Here is a 25,026-nt window from a genome sequence, read left to right as displayed (position 1 = left end):
TTAGCAGACTCAATAAAACACAGAGTTTTTGTTTGGATGCATTCTGTAAGCCCATGAACCAGACACATTTCAGTAGGAACAGTGCTTTTCTTACATTATGTAACTCAACAATCTGTTACCGTGTGCTGAGAAATGTGGCCCCAGATGACACATTTGCTAATAACATATCTGATAGGATGCAGTTGCCCTAGATCTAAAGTCACTATGTTCTTCACAAGTTTAAGTTTAGGGGTTGGTAAGCTGGTCCTAGATCTGTGCCTAATGACAACATCTGCCCTAATAAATCCATAAAGTTGGATTACTATAATTGACATGAACATATATTTGTAATGCTGACAAAAATGGGGAGTTACCAGCTGCCCTTATCATTATAACCCCTGTAAGCCACACTGGCGAAGAAAATCACTTAGCACAGGGGTGTCAAACTCATTCCATGGAAAGCCTAGTGCAGGGTATTCCCAAACTCGGTCCAAGGGGTGCTTGTTTAGTTTTTTGCCCTAGCACTCCACAGCTGATTCAAATAATCAACTAATCATTAAGCTTTGATCATTTGAATCGGCTGTGTTACATCATGCCCAAACCGGTCCGTCATCGTGCACAAATTGATTTTGTCCCCCCAAAACCAAACGTGATCCCGACACACAGGTTGAAATATCAAAACAATCTCTGTACCAATTATATTAATTTGGGGACAGGTCAAAAAGCATTAAACATTTATGGCAATGTATCTAGCTAGCTTGCAGTTGCTAGCTATTTTGCCCTGGGATATCAACATTGAGTTGTTATTTTACCTAAAATGCACAAGGTTCTCTACTCCGACAATTAATCCACACATAAAACGGTCAACTGAATCGATTCTAGTCATCCCTCCTCCTTCCAGACTTATTTTTTATTCTTTGGACTATATTTGGCAATTGGCAACTAACTCTCATAATAAGGTGCATTACCACAACCGACCTCAGCTTAGCAGGACTATGATGAAAATTACAGGCCTCTCATATTTTTAAGTGGGAAAACTTGCACAATTGGTGGCTGACTAAATACATTTTTGCCCCACTGTATAAGGAATAGGATGTGTTTTGGGATGCAAACCGTCAGAGCTGTGCTGCTAGGCCAGGCTAGTGGACCTTCACACCTAACAGGGTTCGGAGGACACACTCCCACAGAGGAAAGTACTAGGAGTCACTCTTCATCCACTGCTATGGAATCTAAGTGGAGATCCAAGTAAGATTTATTCTGGAGAGATTTAAAACACAGACGCTGAAAGTTTTTTTTATGTGATCAAATCAAACTTGATCTGTCACATGCGCCAAATACAACAAGTGTAGACTTTACTGTGAAATGCTTCCTTATAAGCCCTTAACTCTTCTTAAACTGCAATGTTGGGTTAAGAAAATATAAAGTAGACTAAAATAAAAAAGTAACACAATAACAATAATGAGGCTATATACAAGGGGCACCGGTACAGAGTCAGTGTGCGGGGGTACAGGTTAGTTGAGGTAATTTGTACATGTAGGTGGGGGTGAAGTGACTATGCATAGATAATAAACAGCGAGTAGCAGCAGTGTATAAAAGGGGGTCAATTTTATTAAGTGTTCCGCAGTCTTATGGCTTGGGGGTATAAACTGTTGAGGAGCATTTTGGTCCTAGACTTGGAGCTCCGGTACCACTTGCTGTGTGGTAGCAAAGAAAACAGACACCACCTATTGTTTAGGTCCTGGATGGCAGGAAGCTGGGCCGTACACAGTCAGGATGCTCTCGATGGTGCAGCTGTAGAACCTTTTGAGGATCTGGGGACCCATGCCAAGGTTTTGTCGTGCCCTCATGACTGTCCTGGTATGTTTGGACCATGATAGTTCGTTGGTTATGTAGACACCAAGGAACTTGAAACTCTCGACCCGCTCCACTACAGCCCCATCGATGTTAATGGGGCCTGTTCGGCCCGCCTTTTCCTGTAGTCCACAATCAGCTCCTTTGTCTTGCTCACATTGAGGGAGAGGTTGTTGTCCTGGCACCACACTGCCAGTTCTCTGACCTCCTCCCAATAGGCCGTCTCATCATTGTCGGTGATCAGGCCTATCACTGTTGTGTCGTCAGCAAACTTAATGATGGTGTTGGAGTCATGTTTGGCCATGCAGCCGTGGGTGAACAGGGAATACAGGAGAGTACTAAGTACACACCCCTGAGGGGCCCCAGTGTTAAGGATCAGCGTGGCAAATGTGTTGTTACCTACCCTTACCACCTGGGGGAGACCAGTCAGGAAGTCCAAGATCCGGTTGCAGAGTAAGGTGTTTAGTCCCAGGGTCCATAGCTTATTGATGAGCTTTGAGGACACTATGGTGTTAAACGCTGAGCTGTAGTCAATGAAAAGCATTCTCACATAGGTGTTCCTTTTGTCCAGGTGGGAAAGGGCAGCGTGGAGTGCAATAGAGATTGCATCATCTGTGGATCTGTTGGGGCGGTATGCAAATTGAGTGGGTCTAGGGTTTCTGGGATGATGATGTGAGCCATGACCAGCCTTTCAAAGCACTTCATGGCTACATACGTGAGTGCCACGGTGCGGTAATCATTTAGGCAGGTTACCTTCGCTTCCTTGGGCACAGGGTCTATGTTTGCATGCTTGAAACATGTAGGCATTACAGATTTGGTTAGGGAGCATTTGAAAATGCCAGTGAAGACACTTGACAGTTGGTCTGTGCATGCTTGGAGTACACATCCTGGTAATCCGTCTGGTCCAGCGGATTTGTGAATGTTTACCTGTTTAAAGGTTTAGTTCAGAGAGCATTATCACACAGTCATCCAGAACAGCTGGTGCTCTTGTGCATGCTTCAGTGTTGCTTGCCTCGAAGCGAGCATAAAATGGTATTTAGCTTGTCTAGTAGGCTCGCGTCACTGTGCAGCTCGTGTCTGGGTTTCCCCTTGTAATCTGTAATAGTTTTCGAGCCCTGCCACATCCGACGAGCTTCAGAGCCGGTGTAGTAGGATTCAATCTTAATCCTGTATTGACACTTTGCTTGTGGGGGATCTCCCCCTTGTCCCAGATCTTAACAGGGAGTAAACAAGTGTACACATCTGAGTGCTTTGGAGTGGACCTGGAAGTTTCCTCGAGTGACATAATAACTGGGACAAAGTGACCCTTCGGGAAGATAAATGAGGTATATTGGGGTGAAACGAGGTAAGCTGGCCATCAGCTGGTATGATTCATCCAGAGACCCTGTCCTGGACACAGTGTTCCTTATCCAACCCCCCGCCAGAGTGAGAGACTAAAGCAGACGTGTCCAAAGTCATTGAATCTAAAGGCACTGGTTGCGTTCATTAGGCATCAAATTGAGAAAATAACACACGGAAACGGAGAGGGACCATCTGGACTTGTCCAGGTGGTCATTTTTGTTATCCGTTTCAAAACGCACCATTTTAAATGGAAAGTTCTTGTCAGGTGTTTGAAAGTAGAGTACAGAGCCAACTTCTTTATGATACCAAATCAAAAGAACTCTGCCGAAATTCAATTCCTACAACTTCAAGACAAAAATAAAATCTAGCCTGACTGGCCTCCCAATACACAGAGCAAGGTGATGTATGATACTACAGCTCTGGGCCTCCACACACAATGATCTCCTGTCAGACAAGGAGCAGACTCATTCTTCTTCCTTAATGGTCAGCCCCGGTGAACGAGACAAGGACGTATGGTCCGTCCTGCAAGGCTGTCACTTTGAGAGTAACCATATACTTAGCCTGCATCCCAAAATGTACCCTATACCAATATAGCTAAACACTATATGGTAATAGGGTGCCATCTGTGACGCATCCTTAGAAGAGATGTGCCTTGGCGGTGCCCCCTTTCACTAGGGGTCCATTGACAGAAGCTTAGAGACCCTAAGAGTGGAGAGGCGGTGAGAACATGAGGGGTAGAGGGTGGGGGTACGGCTACTTACGTCCGTGTCGGGACCCTTATCCGCCCCGGGGCAGCAGAACGTGACAAACTCATGGCACCTCTTGTGGACCACGAAACAGCAAACTGCAGAGGGAGAGAGAGACAGCGAGAGAGAGAGAGCGTGAGAGAGAGAGAGCGTGAGAGAGAGAGAGCGTGAGAGAGAGAGAGCGTGAGAGAGAGAGAGCGAGAGAGAGAGAGAGCGTGAGAGAGAGAGCGTGAGAGAGAGAGCGTGAGAGAGAGAGAGCGTGAGAGAGAGAGAGCGTGAGAGAGAGAGAGCGTGAGAGAGAGAGAGCGTGAGAGAGAGAGAGCGTGAGAGAGAGAGAGCGAGAGAGAGAGAGCGAGAGAGAGAGAGAGCGTGAGAGAGAGAGAGCGTGAGAGAGAGAGAGCGTGAGAGAGAGAGAGAGCGAGAGAGAGAGAGAGCGTGAGAGAGAGAGCGAGAGCGAAAAGAAGAGTGAGACAACTTGATCTGTTTTACAGTATCATAGCTTTAGCATATCTAAATTAGCCTGAAGTCTTGCAAGACAGAACAGACACCACTAAGAGCAGAGGGGGGAAAAAACATGGTCTGGCTAATCATCTCTCCAGATGGCTTGTACAGCCTACGGCAGCCAAAGTACTGTACTGTACCACTACCCCCTCACTGTCTCGCAGGCCTTACAGGCGCACACACACACAATGGCACGGCACTGCATTCTCACAGCCTCATTGAGTACACCCAGTGTGTGGCTACGCTAGCACCACATTGGAAACGGAGCTAAGCTCAGACACTGGGGGATAACGGTGGTGGTGGAGCTGAGTGTATTGGCTGCTTGAATAATAGATCGTCTCTGAAGGCTCGGTCTTTTAGCTTGGCTACAGACTGCTGTCTGTGCCAATAGATCTCTCAGAATTGTAGCTATATATTTTGTATCTCTTTCAATCTCTCCAAACTATAGTACACTGAACAACAATATAAATTGAACATGTAAAGTGTTGGTCCCATGTTTCATGAGTTGAAATAAAAGATCCTAGGAATGTTCGTTACGCACAAAAAGCTTATTTCTCTCAAATGTGATGTACAAATGTGTTTACGTCCTTGTCAGTGAGCATTTCTCCTTTGCCAAGATACCTGACAGGTCTGGAAAGAAACTGATTAAACATGATCTTTACACGGGGGACCATAAAAGGCCATTCTAAAACGTGCAGTTTTGTCACACAACATCAGAGATGTCTCAAGTTTTAAGGAGGTGTGCAATTAGCATGCTGATTGCAGGAGTGTCCACCAGAGCAGTTGCCAGATAATTTAATGTTAATTGCTCTACCATAAGTAACCTCCAACATCATTTTAGAGAATTTGGTAGTACGTCCAACCGGACTCACGACCACAGACCACGTGTAACCACAACAGCCCAGCACCTCCACATCCAGCTTCTTCACCTGCGGGATCGTCTGAGACCAGCCACCCGGAGAGCTGATGAAACTGAGGAGTATTTATGTCTGTAATAAATCCATTTTGTTGGGAAAAATGAATTCTGAATTCCCCAGTGGGTCAGGCTCCCCGGTGGGTCAGGCTCCCCGGTGGGTCAGGCTCCCCGGTGGGTCAGGCTCCCCGGTGGGTCAGGCTCCCAAGTTGGTGTCATGGCTGCACCCCTGCCCAGTCATGTGAAATCCATAGATTAGGGCCTAATTAATTTATTTCAATTGACTGATTTCCTTATGAACTAACTTAGTAAAATTGTTGCACGTTGCGTTTATACTTTCGTTCAGTACATGTCTCTATATCCCTGGCTCTCACAGGCCCAGCCAAACTTAATTGCCTTCTGTGCTGTTAGCTCTATACTAAATTAATGGCACAGATGTTCAATAGCATTGATGTTCAGAGATGCACCGCTACCACTAGAAATGGTTACCTCTGACCTTTTCATCACCCAATATCAACATGTAGGCTACATTATATTAGCAGACGGTGAGAGGGTGGGTAACAATGTACTAAAGAGTTGTTTTTTTTAACATTATCACAGTTTCTGTAGTAGGAATTGTAACTAAATTCTAAGTAGAAGGGCGCAATGTGCCCACTCAAAGCTAGGCTTCTTTTAGCTTTCAAACCAACATATAGGCCTACTGACCAACAAAACCAGCCTAGCGGAGTATCGGCTGGGCCTACATTTATTCAGGAAGTCTGATCTGACTGAAACACAGTAAGCGTCAAGGCCAAACGTCTCACATCAACATTAACGATGGCGAAATGAATATCAACAACCCCCGGCCCATCTCACCCCTGACACACTGGCTTGCTCAGACCAGTCAACGCCCCTCGCGAGACCACAACCCCAGAACTCGTATTACCACAGCCACCCACACGAAAGCCGTCACGCCGTAAATCCAAATGATTAATAACTAACTGCCGTATAGTCTGCAGTATAGCCGGCGAGTGGTCTGAAGCATCCATTTACCCCGATAGATCGTTATCAACTGCCACATGATGCCACAGAGTGTTATCAGCGAGTAAACAGTGAGTGTGGTCGCAACAAACCCACATGCAATAAAAAGGATCGCTCAAATTCTATCCCCTATTCGCAAATTAGTTTGGTTTCTGAACCACGTCAGGTGATTATATGCAGTAGGTAGACAATTATCATTTGCGTGGTGCAACTTCCTTTGAGGCCCGGGAAGGAAGACACTGCACTGTCAGGCCCCAGCCGTCAGAGAGATGTACAGCGGTCTATAATCTCTAATAAATGCGGAGGAAGAGGTGAACTATGGTCTCTCTGCGGCATTAAAAACGTCCATAATAACGAGACCCATTAGACAGGCTAAAGTCTCGCAGCAGTTCAGTCGACGTCGATTCTATTTCAGTGCTCCCAAACTGCTCTGAGAAGTGCCTTTATTGCATGTATTTTTAGGACCACTTTAGAGGAACCTGCTGCTCCAGGAGAAATTGGGTCATTCTGAACAATAGGGAACATTGCAGTTCACCTGACCCAATCTGTAACCTGCCCTGAGGCGATTGTTTCTTTATTAGAGTTTCTGGAAGGGGCCACGTTCCTCGCTAGTGGTTGAAAGAGAAAGGTCAAAGGGCAGAAGGCTGAAGATGGAAGAGGTTACGGCTGCGTCTCCATGGATACAGGCCCTAGTGTCCTTATTAGAGGGGATATCTGCCGGTGAAACTAGACCCACTGTTCTCCTACAGGCCCGAAAGGAGCACTTAGGGCTTCACCACTGCTCCATCACCACCGCCATGTTGGAGCAACAGTTTCATTAGAGGCCTAAAGAACAGACAAGCCTTCATGCAACTGAACTGCTGCCATAGGTTAATGGGATCCACTTTGTAGACATGTAAATACAGTGGGACTGTATTGAGTGACGATTCAAATCTAATAGCAGGACCTTATTACTCAGAGTTTCACGGTTCTATGAGAAAGGATGAGCCGAGCATGCAACGGTTGTACTTGGATCGGTGAAACTCTCAATGGCTGTGAATCACTACACAGTTCCTTGCTCAGGAGCAATGTGGACAAAGTGGTGGATTTGCAGGACTGCACTTGGATCAGAACAAGAAGTACAGTTAAAGGGATAGTTCAAAAAATTACAAAATGACACATTGGTTTCCTTACCCTGTAAGAAGTCTATGGACAAGGTATGACAGCAAGCCATGCTTTGGGTTTATTTCCCTGGCACGGTTTCCAAATGCTAATGTTTTAGCATTTGTGGCACAAATCCCATCCTGGTAGCATTATTAGTCCTGGTTAGCGTTATTAACATGTTTTGCGCAACATATCCAAAACCTCAAATTGGTTGTGAAGCTCAACAAAGTCACTTATCGATTATTTGAACATAATGCGCGAAAAATACTTCTATCTGTACAGCGACTTGAATGGGAGTCACGGTACCAATATTATCATTTTGAGCATTTGGAAACAGTGCCAGGGAAACTTAACCAAAGCATGGATCGATGTCAAAACCTGGTCCATAGATTGCTGACAGGGTAAGGAAATCAACATTATAATCCTGAAATTTGGGTGAACTATCGCTTCAACAACAGTAGACTGATCACTTTTAGGCTGTACCAGAAATAACGGCGTCAAAAATACAGCAAGACATTGTACGACTTGGTGAGGTTTCGAAAGGCTTTGCAATCTAATGGAAAAGGAGAAATGAGTGAGCCGGTGAAACCGGAATATGAAGAGCAGAGAGAAAATGTCATGTTGACTTTTAATGAAGGGTCTCACTGTGATCTCATTATTTCACACCGAGGGCACCATGAATTATGGAGGGGCCACAATGTAATGTGGATGTTACAATAAATACTTATTACATCTTCAAATACGCCTCCAGCAGCAGAACAAGGGATTCCTAACTGAATGACAATGTCTCTCTTTCCCCTGCCGTTGTTCCCGACTCAAAATCAAACCACGCTCACGTCATGGCGAATGGTTGCAATTCAAAATCTGTTGGTTTCCGTCATTCACTGCTGTGGAATGAGGCGGAGTGGAGAATGGGAATGTGTTTGGGATCTGGAATAAGGGGTTAAGGTATGTAGACATCAGCGCATTGACTTGATCATGAAGTATGTTAGAAATCGACCTTTGGCAAGCAAGGCATCCCATTGCCGGCTCTCACAACAGGCTGTTCGACGTCACTTCTGCTTAGTCACGCTGCTGTTAATTATCATTAACTGTTTAGAACAGTTTGCTGCGTACGAAGAACATTAAAAACACAGATTTGTTGAAAACTGCTGGCACGAGGCAGCATGCTTGTTTTTTTTGTAGTTTTAGTTAGAACATTGGGTGAGCTTGACCCTGACAAGCGTAATTGCAATAATTATATTGATTTACAAAAACCACCCTTTTAAGTTGCACAAAAAAAAGTGCTGGTTCTAATGGCGAGGTGAGCCTCTAAAAACAAGCATACTGAACTCCAGCTAAAGGCCTGATAGTCACTTCTGTGTGTCTCCGTGTCTCTCGGTTATGGTGTGAAGTGCTCTTGAGAGGCGAACAAGAGAAGGTGTTTAAGAGCAGAGCGCCCTGCCTCTAACTCGACTGTGTCAGGTCTTCCATGTCACGCCAAAGAGACTGAGGAGAAGTCAAGGACAGGGGAGTAGGACAGTCAGTCACCACACCAGGGAGAGAGGGAGTCTGGAGACGACCTCCAATCGATTGTGGCACTGAATCAACCTCGACCCAGACACGGATAGTCCGAGGGTGGGTGGAGGAGACCGGGGATAGGAGGGAAGTGACATTGATAGAATGCTGCTTGCATCATAAACCAACCAGAGAAGCCATAAATAAGGAAACTACCAAAGCGCTGAAACACTAATAATGCAGAGCACTCTGCTAAATGGGACCTGAAAATCTTTTTCAAATCATACAGTAATTCTAAGAGATCCAAATTGGTTTCATTTTATTTAGTGTGGTGCGTATTATGGACTCAAGTGCCTATTATCTGTAATAACTTGCATTGCAATACGGCGAAACCACAACCATTAAGACAATAATGACAACGATTATGATCACCATAGCAACAATAATGATGACGATACAAATGATGATGATGATAATAATAATTATGATGAAAGTATGGATAATAATGATGGGCATAATAATAATAATAATATGATGATGATGATGGCTGTCCGCGGTTAGGTTATGGTAATATCATAAACTCACAGATCCAGAAGTGGAAGGGGTGACAATATTTCCCAAAATCTGCTCCTCTCTGATATAATATAAACCACGGCCGGATGACAGTAGGAGTAACCATCTTTCATGTTAAGTAACGTCGTGGAGGAGTTCTAAAACTGGAGAAATAAATGAATTCAGACATTGTGTTGTGTGATTTATTCCCCCTCAAGCCTGGCCAACTCCAATATTTCGGTTTCAATGGGAAACAAAAAATGTGGTGGAGAAGAAGCGATAGGTGATAGATTTGGCTTGGCCATCTTAGTGGTAATAATGTGTCTGTTATCCGCATAAATCTGTCTGATCGGTGCGTTCAGATAATACTAAGGTATAATGCAGCCATTTTTATCTCAATATCAAATAACTTCTGGGTAACAATTATTAAGGACCTTACTGTGATTGTTTTCAAATAGTCAAAAAGAATCAAAAATAGCTTCTTCGCAAAGTGCATTTCTCAATATATAACTCTGCTAGGATTGTCTGGGAATGGTCTGAGTGGGGATGTCACGACTTCCCTCGCTTTGTTTGGGCGACGTTCGGCGGTCGACGTCACCGGTCTTCCAGCCATCGTCGATTCCACCTTTCATTTTCCATTTGTTTGGTCTCGTCTTCCCACACACCTGGTTTCAATCCCATCAATTACATGTTGTGTATTTAACCCTCCGTTCCCCACATGTCCTAGTCCGGTATTGTTGATCATAAGAGTTTGTGCACGTTATATGTCTGGCGTGCGAAGGGTTTCGTCCCATTGTATTCATTTGTTTTTGCTCACGGTGATTTTTATTATTAAACTGCACCGTTGTAACAGTCTTTGCTCTCCTGCGCCTGACTTCTCTGCCGCCAGTCCGCACTCATTACAGGGGAAGGGAAAACTGACAACTGTTATTGGCAGAAAGGTCTGTAACTTTCTTTCTTATTGGTCCATCAACTCATTTATCACCTGGGGATATCACCAGACAGAACAAAAATCCATCCCACTAAAACAGGCTGACATTTCAGCCGCTTTTCTTTCAAAACAGATCCTACACTACAAGGGCAAAAAACCCACAGGAAATCACATTTCTGACTGCATGGGGCATTTAATTCTTGCTCAAGGTTGTAACAATGATTTATGTTGGATAGATCCAGTCTCCCTACAGCTATTTTCTGCATCAACACTCATAATGCATATCACTCTGTATGTTCAGCTTCTTAATGAAAACCTATAATCTATTGAGGCATGAAGTCATACTCGCTGAAAATCATGAACTTCCAGTAGCCTTACTTTACAACATAATATATCAACATAATGCCAGACTACTACCCTCTTATGGACCGCAGCAGGTATTTAATCAGATCTCTCCCAAACAGATTTCTCAGCAGCTTGTTCGATGGGTAATTACAATAAAACAATAAAAAGGCCCTCTATCAGTATGTGGGATGTAGCGTTCCCTCGTCTTCATCTGCAATAAAAACTCTTTCGGGTCATAAAAGCTGAAGTAGTAGCTGTTCGAGCATAGCACAGCTTCGGCGACTTTTAACAACCAACCCAGAACTACTGCAGCTTCCTCTTACCCATGCATCATATAACCCATACAATACGCATCATATAACCCATACAATACGCATCATATAACCCATACAATACGCATCATATAACCCATACAATACGCATCATATAACCCATACAATACGCATCATATAACCCATACAATACATACATACATACATAACCATTCGTGGCAGGCTAAGCCTGGTTACGACATACGATACAACTCCATTGTCGTGACGTGTTCGAGTGGGCTTGTCGATAATATTGCTTATGTGATGGCCATCAAGCATTGACTGATTGTGAATGTGCTTACATTTGTCATGTCATTCAGTGTGAAATCCACAAACGAGGTTTAAGGTTTGTCAGGTCAAGTTTATGACGTCATGACGCCACTCATTCAGAGACGTGAGGGTTCCTGCACAGTGTTCCCCGAAGTGGCCGCAGCGGTCTTAGGCACTGCGTCTTAGTGCAAGAGGCGTCACTACAGACACCCTGGTTCCAATCCAGACTGTATCACAACCGGCCGAGATTGGGAGTCCCGTAGGGGGCGGCGCACGGCGGCCCAGCGGCGCCTGGGTTTAGCCAGTGTAGGCCGTCATTGTAAATAAGAATTTGTTCTTAACTGACTTGCCTAGTTAAATAAAAGTTAAATTAAATAAATAAAAATAAACCAATTAGCTTCCTGTATGATGCTCTGTTTGCAGCCACAGTGAAAGGTTTTCGATTTGTCAGGTTTGTTATTACTCATTCAGAAGCACAGTAAGGGCTCCTAATTCAAGCTCAGTGTTAACTAGCTCCCTATACTTTACAATGCTCTCCCTCTCCACCCACTGTACTGCAAAATCTGGGTCCTGTTCATTATGGCAAACTGTTGCACGATGTTTAGCACAACAATCTCTTTACTGGACTAGTTCAGATAGTACCTTTTCTTCCGTTTTGTGCCTACTGAACACAGCCCTGGTGGAGGTTAGTAGGGTGGAAACTGATTAATCTCAGAGCAGCTTAGTTTAAAGTCACTGGAGTCTCAGCCGGGGCTAGCAGAGGTCTCGTGAGGTAAATGGAGGAAGAAACAGCTACATTTTCCCTCTAAATGTAATTCCCCCAAGAGGAGGCTAGTAAGTCTTCAGCTCGGGGGAATTCCTCAGTGCCGGGTGGTGAGTAGAGAGGGAGGAAAGGAGTTTCATCTGATTTCAAGGGAGGCTTTAGGAGGCTTGGGTAGGGGTTTAGTCACACTTGGGAGATCTGGGCCGGGTGAGAGTCACTTCTTTCTTGTGCACAAAAAGACGAGAGAGACAAACAGACACGCTCACGTCCACAGCTGTGTCACCGTAGGGTTCCTTTCTGTTCTGTAACTGGACCACACGCACAGACAGTTAACCCTTTACACTCGTGGGAATTGGCCTATATGGATATCCTGGATACATTCAGCAACATGATAGGACTATTTCTGGAAAATGTGGGGTAGGTGCAACACAAGACCAGAGAAGTAAGTGTGCACAGTTTGAAGCAATTTCAAAAGAAGAGTCATCAACTTTAAGGTACCTTATTGAGTGCCGTTGAGGAATTACAACTCTGCCTCCTCGCCATCACACAATCACTGACGTTGTTTACCCAATCCAAAAACATCACATTATAAATCGCAATCTGGATCAGGTTGAGCGTGAAATCATTGAAAGCGTGTTCTATTGCGCCAACATGATGAGCTAAGTTATAAAAGACTAGATGTCAGTCAAAACCCATACAGCGCTGGGAAGCGCAGAGCCAGAGCTCTGACGTCATGTATAGCATGTTACTGTGCAGCCACCGTGTTCCAATTTAGGCGCTTATAAGCCATTTTCAACCCGTATTCAGGTACGAATGTAAAGGACTACACACATGCATACTGTACACACACACACACACACACACACACACACACACACACACACACACACACACACACACACACACACACACACACACACACACACACACACACACACACACAGTTGAAACTCAACAAGTGGTCACATTTTTTTTTTGTGCCTTTTATAAGTTAACAGCATACACCACGTTATTGCTAGTTGAGTACAGTTCAAAACATAGCCCTGTTTGGAAGGCTCTTGTCCTGCACAGCCAGTGCCTACCGCCTTGGAAAAGACCAAGTCAAGGGGAAAGGGGGAGGGGCCTCCTCGTGCAGGGAAAGGGTCGTCTGTTTCCAAGGGAACAAGCACAGTAAGGGGCAATAATGACAGTGTCGTTAATTTCTTATGATTATATCTCCCAAGCTCCATCGGTAGCCCAGGGTGGAAGGGCGAGAACAGAGGTGTGTGCGCGCGCGTGTCTGCCTGCGTGTATGTGGATGAATGCACGTGTGTGATGATTGCCCTCCGCTGTCATCAGTGTTCTCTCTTCACAAAGAGGAGACATGGACCTCCTGTTGCACAACACTATGGGGATTATAGAGCCCATGGTCACGATGACAGCCAGGTACAACAGTGGTGCAGGGAAGAGATTTTTACTTGACAGGGAACACGACTCGGTCTTTTGAAGGACACTCCACTCAATACGCACATTTGAGCTGAATGGAAGACATCATCCATTGGGAATTGAGACCATCTCTTGAACACCCTTTCTGCATTGCACTGTTCCTTTGCGGTCATCCATATCACCAATAGTTACTCAGTCAAGGAGACCTAATGCCTTTAGCTACCCTTTTTGTTCCATCGATACCTTATTTGTTCCCCAACTCCTTCTCCTTTACCCATATCGACAGCTGATGTTCTGAAAGAGCTGCAAAATCTGGAGTCCTACAAATCAGCTGGGCTAGACAATCTGGACCCTCTTTCTAAAATGATCCGCAGAAATTTTTGCAACCCCTTTTACTAGCCTGTTCAACGTCTCTTTTGTATCGTCTGAGATTCCCAAAGATTGGAAAGCTGCCGCGGTCATCTCTTCAAAGGGGGAGACCCTCCAGACCCAAACTGTTATAGACCTATATGCATCCTGCCCTGCCTTTCTAAAATCTTTGAAAGCCAAGTTAACAAACAGATCACCGACCATTTCGAATCCCACCGTACCTTCTCCGCTACGCAAAATGGTTTCCGAGCTGGTCATGGGTGCACCTCAGCCACGCTCAAGGTCCTAAACGATATCATAACCACTAACGATAAAAGACGGTACTGTGCAGCCGTCTTCATCGACCTGGCCAATGCCTTAGACTCTGTGAATCACCGTATTCTTATCGGCAGACTCAACAGCCTTGGATTCTAAAATGACTGCCTCGCCTGGTTCACCAACTACTTCTCAAATAGAGTTCAGTGTGTCAAATTGGAGGGCCTGTTGTCCGGATCTCTGGCAGTCTCTATGGGGGTGCCACAGGGTTCAATTCCCGGGCCGACTATTTTCTCTGTATACATCAATGATGTCGCTCTTGCTGCTGGTGATTCTCTGATCCACCTGTATACATCTGGCCCTTCTTTGGACACTGTGCAAACAAATCTCCAAACAAGCTTCAATGCCTTACAACACTCCTTCCGTGACAGCCAACTGCTTTTAAATGCTAGTAAAACTAAGTGGATGCTCTTCAACCGATTGCTGCCCGCACCCTCCTGCCTGACTAGAATCACTACTTTGGACAGGTCTCACCTAGAATATGTGGACAACGACAAATACGTAGGTGTCTGGTTAGACTGTAAACTCTCCTTCCAGACTCACATTAAACATCTTCAATCCAAAATTAAATCTAGAAGAATCGGCTTCCTATTTCGCAACAAATCATCCTTCACTCATGCTGCCAAACATACCCTCGTAATACTAACTATCCTACCGATCCTTGACTTTGGCGATGTCATTTACAAAATAGCCTCCAACACTACTCAGCAAACTGGATTTAGTCTATCACAGTGCCATCCGATTTGTCACCAAAGCACCATATAATTCCCACCACTGTGACCTGTATGCTCTCGTTGGCTGGCCCTCACTACATATTCGTCACCAAACCCACTGGCTCCAGGTTATCTATAAGTCTATGCTAGGTAAAGCCCCGCCTTAGCTCACTCATCACCATAGCAACACCCACCCGTAACACATGCTCCATGAGGTATATTTCACTGGTCATCCCCATAGCCAACACTTACGTTGGCCGCCTTTCCTTACAGTCCTCTGCTGTCAATGACTGGAACGAATTGCAAAAATCACTGAAGCTGGAGTCTTATATGTCCCTCTCGAAATTTAAGCATCAGCTGTTAGAGCAGTTTACCGATCACTGTACCTGTACACAGCCCATCTGTAAACAGCGCGCCCAACTACCTCATCCCCATATTGTTATTTATCATCGGTCTCTTTTACACCCAAGTATCTCTACTTGCACATCTATCACTCCAGTGTTCATGCTAAATTGTAATTATTTCACCTCTATGGCCTATTTATTGCCTTACCTCCCTACATTTGCACACACGGTCCATAGATTTTTCAATTGTGTTATTGACTGTACGTTTGTTTATCCCATGTGTAACTCGGTTGTTTTTGTCACACTGCTTTGCTTTATCTTGGCCAGGTCGCAGTTGGAAATGAGAACTTGTTCTCAACTGGCCTACCTGGTTAAATAAATGTGAAATACTTGTATTTTTAATGTTTAAATACACTCTTCCTAGTCAGCCTTAGCTTTGGTTGTGTCGTTGTTTTCTGGGAGTAATTGTTGGAGTGCTGGTTCGGCATTCAAAGTGCCAATTACGTTCTATTGACTAAATCCCCGCAGTATTCAACAGATGATTAGGGGTCTTACAGGCTTGGCACACAATGGAAGTTTGCGGAGCGCAGATGACACCAGTTATAATCAGAGCTCTATGGAGTACAGACAGAGGTCTATAGGCTTGACCTACGATGGAGGTGTCTGGAATGGTGTCAACACGTTTTTATTGGCTCTCAAAAGAGAACCCTCACAGAATGGAGGTTGGTGAGAAACACGGTTGACACTCTTTACATTGGCCACTTTACGCAAGGCGATCGAAGGCATGACACAAAATGGAGGTTGGCCTGAACTGAAATCGACACTCTACAGTCCATATGGCCACGTCAGAGGCTTGACACAGAATGGAGGTCTCCGGAAGGTAGTCGCTACTTGTTACACAATGAGCACTTATTGGGGATGGAAACTGTAGGAAGGAACACTGGCAGGAGGCACTTGGAGGAGGCGGTGCTAGAGGCAATAATCATCTGCCCATTCAAATGAGAGCCAATGGTGTCAAAGGCCAAGGTAACAATGATGCCAAGGTAACAATGATGCCAAGGTAACAATGATGCCAAGGTAACAATGGCGTCAAGGGGAGAAGCTGAACCAGGTTGATATCCGGATTTTATGAGGGTCCATTAATCATTGATAATTATGTGGGACTGGGTCACTGGGAGAGCGTTATAGTAGCCTTCATAAAGGGCTCCAATGTGACTCGTCATGGTAGAGTTTATGATGTAGCAAAGATACCCAGGCTTCGTTTCGCAGCAACAGGTATTGAGCCACTATGCCAATGGAAGACACTCACTAAAATCATTGAATAGGAACATGGCCTCGGTTCATTTTTCTATTTTCTTCTTTCCAGATGGTATAGCTGTGTGAGATTATTATTACAATTTAATTATGCAACAAATCATGTCTTGCACAGGTAATGCCACTCACAGTATTGCTGTAGGAATAGTGGAATAGGAGGAAGATTCAATTTCCCCAGGAAATTATTCAGGAGTATGTTAATTCATTGTCTGTGGTTGATTGAACCTAGCCAACCTTTTCGAGAAAAGAGATTAGTTTGGGTGAAGTGAAGCTGTTTACAAACCTGAATGACGTGATGGCTTGGATCAGATTGGTTTTTGAGTGTGTGTGTGTGTGTGAGGAGATTATCTTGACTGTGTTGATGTGTGTGTGTGTGTGGAATGCTTTTGACAGTGTTTACTACCTTCCTTTGAGGTGATAAAACGCCCTCTCACACTCCTGACCTCACTGCAGCCTTTTGAAGGCGTCAGACAGTATTTTTGAATAGCAAAACTGATTTGTTACATTATTCAACAGATAACGGAGCTTTAACAAAGATCTCAAAATCAGTATAGAGATGCCTGTGAGCTTGGCTACATTCAAACTTAAAGTTCTACTGTCACTGCTGGAAATGTGTTCATTACATTAATTCATGCTACAAATTTGCGCGTTACATTAACGCTACACATTTTCTCACTACACAGTTCTCTTCAATTATCCGAATAAAGACAGAATGCAGCGGTGCCCAAACTAGGGGTTGTGACCCCATGTGGGGTCAGCTGATAATAAAATAGGGAAGTGGGAGAATTTCCTAAAGCCTTAGCAATCTACTCACAATACCCAACAATGACAAAGCAAACACAGGTTATTAGAAGTTAGCAAATGTATAATTGTTTTTAACAGAAATAGCTTATTTACACAAGTATTCAGACACTTTGCCATGAGACTCGAAATTGAGTTCCTGTTTCCATTGATCATCCTTGAGATGTTTTTACAACTTCATTGGAGTCCACCTGTGGTAAATTCAATTGATTGGACATGATTTGGAAACACACACACGTCTATATAAGGGAGAAGGGCCTTGGTCAGGGAGGTGACCAAGAACCCGATAGAAGAATTCTCGAGCACTGTGTGAGTGACTGTGGCGATGGGACAAGCTTCCAGAAGAACAACCATTACTGCAGCACTCCACCAATCAGGGCTTTATGATAGAATGGCCAAGCGGAAGCCACTCCTCAATAAAAAGGCACACGACAGCCTGATTGGAGTTTGCCAAAAGGCAAAGACTCTCAGACCACGGCAAAAAAGATTCTCTGGTCTGATGAAACCAAGATTTAGCTCTTTGGCCTGAATGCTAAGAGGAAACCTGGCACCATCCCTACGGTGAAGCATGATGGTGGCAGCATCATGCTGTGGGGATGTTGTTCAGCGGCAGGGACTAGGAGACTAGTTAGGATCCAGGCAAAGATGAACGGAGCAAAGTACAGAGAGATCCTTAATTAAGGTTCACCTTCCAACAGGACAACGACCCTAAACACACAGCCAAGACGACGCAGGAGTGGCTTCGGGACAAGTCTCAATGTCCTCGAGTGGCCCAGCCAGAGCCCGAACTTTAACCCGATCGAACATATCTGGAGAGACCTGAAAATAGCTGTGCATCAATGCTCCCCATCCAACCTGAAAGAGCTTGAGAGGATCTGCAGAGAAGAATGGGATAAACTCCCCAAATACAGGTGTGCTAAGCTTGTAGTGTCACACCAAAGAAGACTCGAGGCTGTAATTGGTGCCAAAGGTGCTTTAACAAAGTACTGAGTAAAGGGTCTGAATACTTATGTAAATAAGGTATTTAAAAAAAATGTGGGGTATTTATGGGGTATTGGGTGTAGCTTGATGAGGAAAACATAACAATGTAATCAATTTTAGAATAAGACTAACCTAACAGAATGTGGAATAAGTCAAGGGGTCCGAATACTTTTCCAAAGACACTGTATATATTATAATAGCATCTTTGTATCTCAGAATCATTGTAATGTGGTTAACGTTGAAATTCCAAGTGAAAATTGATCAAATCTAAAAGATACAATTTAACGAGAGAGTGCCCTTGGATCATGGGAAAAGGCCACACTCAGACTTCCGACTTCAGCACGTTCAAGACAACTGGGAACTCGAAAATATTCAAGCTCCGATTGGGAAAAATAGTTGAACGGTCATCCAACTCGGAATCTCGGGCATCTTTCTAGAGCTCTACCTAAAGATCACTGACGTCATGATTTGACCTCTTATTTTTTTTTCCACAGTTCCCAGTTGTCTTGAAAGCACCATAAAAAACTCATAGTAGGCGACCCTTCGCCAGCTCATATTAGTGTGAGGCTGGATTCAGTGCTCTCGTCTGCATTAAAACAAAATATCCATCCAGGTTAGATGTGACAGCAGAGATGAGGTGCGCACGCCGCACTGTCGACCACGCTCCCCGACTTTGAGAAGCTCCGAAGCGACATGCATCAATCACACCCATCTCATTAGCGGTGGTGAGAAGAGACATTATGTCAGACTAATTTGCAATTGACTGTCATAGTCCCACGTTAAAAGTATGTGATGGTGAGTTGAGAAGACAATCAGAAATACTGTTAGAATCTATTTCAATTGACTGCCACAGCCCCAAATAAATAAGTAAACGTCGGCTGTTAATTCGATCATTTTTTAGACCTGGTTGGGGTCGCGGGAATTTTCAGATATCGAAATGGGGGTTGTGGGCCAAAAAAAGTTTGGGAACCCCTGATCTAATGAAACATGATCATTGTCAGCGGTGCTTGCACTGCAGAGAGCCGTTTTAAACGAAACCATAAAACACTTGCCAGAGGCAATCGTCTGGTATATTAGGCTGAAGATATATTAGGCTGTGTGTACTCTACAGCAAACCTGGCCTGACAGCCAACTAGTCCTACAAGAGACAAACATCTAACCTGGGCTGTGTGCAGCAGGGCACACTGTCAACATAAAAAGAAAATGAGTGTTTCCAATTGGAAAGGTGGTCCCTCCCTGTTTCAGTCCATTTTCTTCCATTTGTTTCCTAATGAACAGGACCCTGACTAGTCGACAGGACATGAACACCTGACCTGACATTTAGTTTGTGCCACTCCCATAGATAGATTTCAAAGGCCCTTAGCTCTGATTGGCTGGTGGTCCAGCCTATGGCTGGTAGGCGCATTACCAGTCCCCGTAGAGCTCTGTTCATGAGCGATCTTCCTGCACCCATAGAGTGTGTGTGACCTGTGGTCAGACCATCCATTTCAGCAGGAGACAGGGCAAACAAGCTCTGGAGGTTGATAGACAGCAACACAATTCACTTGCTGGAACTATGTCTACCTTTGAGGCTCTGTGTATGTCTGAATCACCATCAATACCATAAAATAATTCCCCATCTTCCCCAGGTAGGGAATTGTAGATAACAGTGAATTGCTTTTTGAAGGGTCAATTAGAACCTGATCAGTAAGGGATTTCAGAAGGGAAATGGGGGGGGGGGGATACAGTATGGTTATGAATGCTGTTACCCGAGGCCTAACAGACAGTGTGAAAATCAGCCTTATTTTCTTGGTTAAAAACACAAGTATACACCACTGGGGGGGTTCCAGTGTGCTTCAGAAGATTCTAATTGTGTGGATTTGGGTTAGCAGCTACATTAGCCCCACTTAACAGGCTTACAGCCTTGATCTCTTCACTCTGTGTCAGAGATAAGCATCAGTGAGAGAATATAGCGCCGCATTAGCGATTAGCATGCCATGACATCTGTGGTGCTAGAAGCTAGTGGCCTAGCGCTAAGTGACGACGGCGTTCGAAGCTCACGCGTGAACATGCGTCTTGCTAGGGACTGGGGACAGCGCACTATGCCTCATGGCCATGGTCGGTGCAGACAAGGATGACGGATATGAGGAACAAGTCAACCAAGACAAGAGACCGAGGGATGTCGAGAGCTGCCGCTTCCACACAACTCAACACCTCCGTAGGAACACGGAGGATTGACTGATCCTGGACACCTGCCAAAATTAAACCACACCAACCAACGGCTTGGAGTCCTTATTACAAAATCTCAGCTGCATGATAACCTCTCTGAAAATGAGAGGTTCGTACAGTACAATCGAACCGTAATAACCAGGGGATCAGTCAAACTAACACTTGCTGGCCATAATAAAATAGACTACAACCACAGGACGACAACTTTTTCATAATTAAATTATGAACTCAAATTATCCAGCTATGCTCCTTCTGTTTGTTATTTGTCTTGGCAGCGCTCCTCTGAAACCGAGCCGTTTCCAAAACGAAGCAATCAATTAAGCCAAGTGGTAAAACGCCAATGTACTGCCGAGAAAGTTTTTCTTGTTTTTAATTAATCAAATCAACTATGCAATGTGGTAAAACTAATGTACTGCAGAAAAATAGTTTCCCAAAACTCCAATGTACTGCCAATAATAGAGGTTCATTTCTAGTTCTCCCAGGCTAGAAATGGTTAAATAATGATGCTCCTCCCCCACCAGAAACTGGCAAAACATTGTCTAGAGTAGAATAGCGAAAGAGTGGGACAGTACTTGATTGATCCCAATTTGGGGAATTGCTTTACCACAACAAGCGTCAGCAGTGATTGCAATGACAAGGATCCATAACACATAGTAAAAAAAAAACACATGTAAAATAAAGACAACTGCGCTTTGGGAACCATACGAGATCAAGTCCAATTAAACAGGACAAGGAATTAAGGAAATAATATTTAAAATCAAGTCTTCTCTGACCAATGGACCACAGATTAGGAAGTGATGAAATAAAATGTTTTGGTTGTTGTTGCCGGCACAGTTAATGTCATGTTTCAGTGGGGAGATCCGCAATAACTGCTTCTGCTGTAGTGGGAGGAGGAACAACACAATCGATCTGACGACCAATAGAAAATGCAATCTGGACCGGAATCAATACTGCCTCGTCAAAAAGCGGTTTTCGATACAACAACAAAAAAATCTAACGACACATTAGGCGTCTCTGTAGTCTGCTGCGTGCATTGAGATTTTGATTGGGCTGAGATTTGCTCACACGCATTAAGCTCTTTTGTCCATCGAAACCTCTCATCTAGATCTGAGATGAGAATAATCCCCCCCCCAAAAAATATATAATGAAGAACCATGATTGCTGCTGTGCTGATGCGTAAACAAATCAAGCAGAGCACACTGCTTAGTGATGCATTTCCATCGCCATTGTAAATCATCATAGTGATTACAGGCTGCACGAATAGGCTGTAACACAAAACATCGTGACTCCGTTAAATTGAGAGTTCGAGCAGGAAAACAAATATTTCATTTATTCTGACTATCCCCTAGTCTCACGGTGACTTTACTCCAATGTGTATTACGTAGCAATATCAATGGCACAATATAGGCAGGAGACCATAGGCTATAGGTACAGCAATACCCAACAGCCATAAGTATCCAATGTATCAAAACAACTGGGTGCTAGCGTTACTGGGTGCTTGCGTTACTGTGAAGGAAGGAAGGGGGCTTAATTGAATGTGCGCATGGGGAGCGGCAGTGACAAACACGAAAACGACAGGTGATGATAAAGCTAATTTGACTGCATTATTCTCTCCCTCTTCCCTGTTGCACTGAGATAAGCAGAGGACATTTGCATAATTGTTCCGTTTGGGTTGTTTTCCCCCCTTTGTGCGCTTGAGGAGGTGAGGTTGAAAATAGCAGCGTTATAGACATAGTAGTAGCGTCATAAACACCCGACGGGTTGACGTCAATGAGAAGAAGACCCTTTAGAGCGCCTCAAGCCTCTTTACTGTTAGCTTGATAATGGGTCCTGTTATTCTCTCACGAGCGGGTTTGTTAGAGTAAAAAAATATAATTGAGAAATCGTTCAATTGATTCTAGGCCTTGATATAACTGTATGTTGCGCTTTGAAATTGTAAGCTACGTTCTCCATTTTTAAACAAGTGCAAGTGCTCTGGGTACGGTAGGTAGAACACAGGAAACAATGGAAACAAAGAGTTTATACGAGAGTGGTTCGAGAAGGTGGTCAAGTGGTTTGTAATGGGTTGCATGGGTAGCATAAAGCATGGGTAGCATGGGTTTGACCAAGGGACCACGTTTTTACCACAGATGTACACTACCGTTCAAATGTTCGGGGTCATTTAGAAATGCCCTTGTTTTTGAAAGAAAAGCACATTTTCTGTCCATTAAAATAACATCAAACTGATCAGAAATACAGTGTAGACATTGTTAATGTTGTAAATGGACTATTGTAGCTGGAAACTGCAGATATTTTTATGGAATATATACATAGGTGTACAGAGGCCCATTATCAGCAACCACTGTGTTCCAATGGCATGTTGTGTTCGCTCATCTAAGGCTAAATGATGATTAGAAAACCCTTTTGCAATTATGTTAGCACAGCTGAAAACTGTTGTGACTATTAAAGATGCAATAAAACTGGTCTTCTTTAGACTAGTTGAGCATCTGGAGTGTCAGCATTTGTGGGTTCGATTACAGGCTCAAAATGGCCAGAAACAAAGAGCTTTCTTCTGAAACTCGTCAGTCTATTCTTGTTCTGAGAAATGAAGGCTATTTCATGCGAGAAATTGCCAAAAAACTGGTACAACGCTGTGTACTACTCCCTTCACAGAACTGGCTCTAACCAGAATAGAAAGAGGAGTGGGAAGACCCGGTGCACAAGTAAATTAATGTGTCTAGTTTGAGAAACAGATGCCTCACAAGACCTCAACTGGCAGCTTTATTAAAACACGCAAAACACCAGTCTCTACGTCAACAGTGAAGAGGCAACTCTGGGATTCTGAACTTCAAACACAGATTCAACCACAAAGACCAGGGAGGTTTTCCAAGGCATCTCAAAGAAGGGCACCTATTGGTAGATGGGTAAAAAAAAAGTAATTAATTGAATATCCCTTCGAGCATGGTGAAGTTATTAATTACACTTTGTATAGTGTATCAATACAAAGATACAGGCTAACTTAGTTGCCAGAGCGGAAGGAAACCGCTAAATCGATTTCACCATGAGGCCAATGGTGACTTTAAAACAGTTATAGAGTTTAATGGCTGGGATAGTAGAAAACTGAGGATGGCTCAACAAAGTAAAACTGAAAAAAATTAAATGAACTTTGTCCTGAATACAAAGTGTTATATTTGGGGCAAATCCAACACGTCACTGTCTACACCTCTTCACATTTTCAAACATGGTGGTGGTGGCTGCATCGTGTTATGGGTATGCTTGTCAACGGTAAGGAGTTTTTAGGGAGGTTTTCTTTGTTGATAAAAATAAAACAGAATAGTGCTAAGCACAGGCAAAATCCTAAAGGAAAACCAGGTTCAATCTGCTTTCCAACAGACACTGAGACAAATTCACCTTTCAGCAGGACAATAACCTAAAACACAAGGCCAAATATACACTGGAGTTGCTTACCTAGACAACATTGAATGTTCCTGAGTGGCCTAGTTACAGTTTTGCCCTAAATAGGCTTGAAAGTCTATGGCAAGACTTGAAAATGGCTGTCTAGACATGATCAACACAAACTTGACAAAGCTTGAAGAATTTAAAAAATAATAACATGCAATTATTGTAAAATCAAGTTGTGCAAAGCTCAGAGATTTACCCAGAATTAATTGCAGCTGTAATCTCTGCCAAAGGTGATTCTAACATGTATTGACTCACGAGTGTGATACATTTCAATACATTTGTCATTATGGGGTATTGTGTGTAGATGGGTGAGATATAATGTTGAATTCAGGCTGTAACACAACAAAATGTGGAAGAAGTGAAGTGGTATGAATAGTTTCTGAAGGCACTTTAGCCTAGTTCAATAGTTCAACTATGTTACTCGAACATGGGCCAAACACTCGCTAACATTATCTGCACTGCCTTTCCCTTGAGGACCACAAAACAAAATTCCTCCTCCCTGCATTCTCAGCAGACACACACAGGGCAGAGCCAGGCTTCCTGTTTAGCCAGCGTGAGGCTAATGCTGGGGAGAACAGCTGGCCTCCATTAGATAGCTTCTCCGTGTTGAAGAGCTGGTGAAGAGACCTAAGAGATGAGAGTAGAGGGAGGCTAGGTATCATAATCACTGCCTGCTGCAATGGGAGCCTGTAGCGCAGATGTTTTCCTTCAGCGAAGAATTCTCCAGTGTCATTAGAAACGGACCTGTTCTGAGACACTTTTCAATGCTAAACATGTAAACCGTACAGTTTGCATGCTGAGGTAGGCTAGCTAGCTTGACAATGTAAGACAGGTTTACAGTTCAATTTCTTAAGGAATGTTCTAACACTGACCGTGCAGTTCCACATGCATTGCAACTGTTCTGACAATACCTTGCCATTATATTTTTCAACCTGGGGTGTATTCATTAGCG

The 25,026-nt window shown here is 43.9% G+C and overlaps 1 protein-coding gene across 1 annotated transcript in view; it reads right to left on the bottom strand.

Moving 5' to 3' along the window:
* Positions 1 to 25,026, bottom strand: part of LOC124015685 (protein kinase C alpha type-like) — a 221,383-nt gene that overhangs the window by 140,796 nt on the left and 55,561 nt on the right. Inside the window, exon 3 of the mRNA XM_046331087.1 lies at positions 3,933 to 4,015. Coding sequence (XP_046187043.1) covers positions 3,933 to 4,015 — 83 coding nt within the window. The remainder of the gene's footprint in view (positions 1 to 3,932; positions 4,016 to 25,026) is intronic.

The sequence above is a fragment of the Oncorhynchus gorbuscha genome, linkage group LG26, assembly GCF_021184085.1.
Source record: "Oncorhynchus gorbuscha isolate QuinsamMale2020 ecotype Even-year linkage group LG26, OgorEven_v1.0, whole genome shotgun sequence".
Classification (NCBI taxonomy): Eukaryota; Metazoa; Chordata; class Actinopteri; order Salmoniformes; family Salmonidae; genus Oncorhynchus; species Oncorhynchus gorbuscha.
This window is presented reverse-complemented; position numbering and strand designations above follow the sequence as displayed.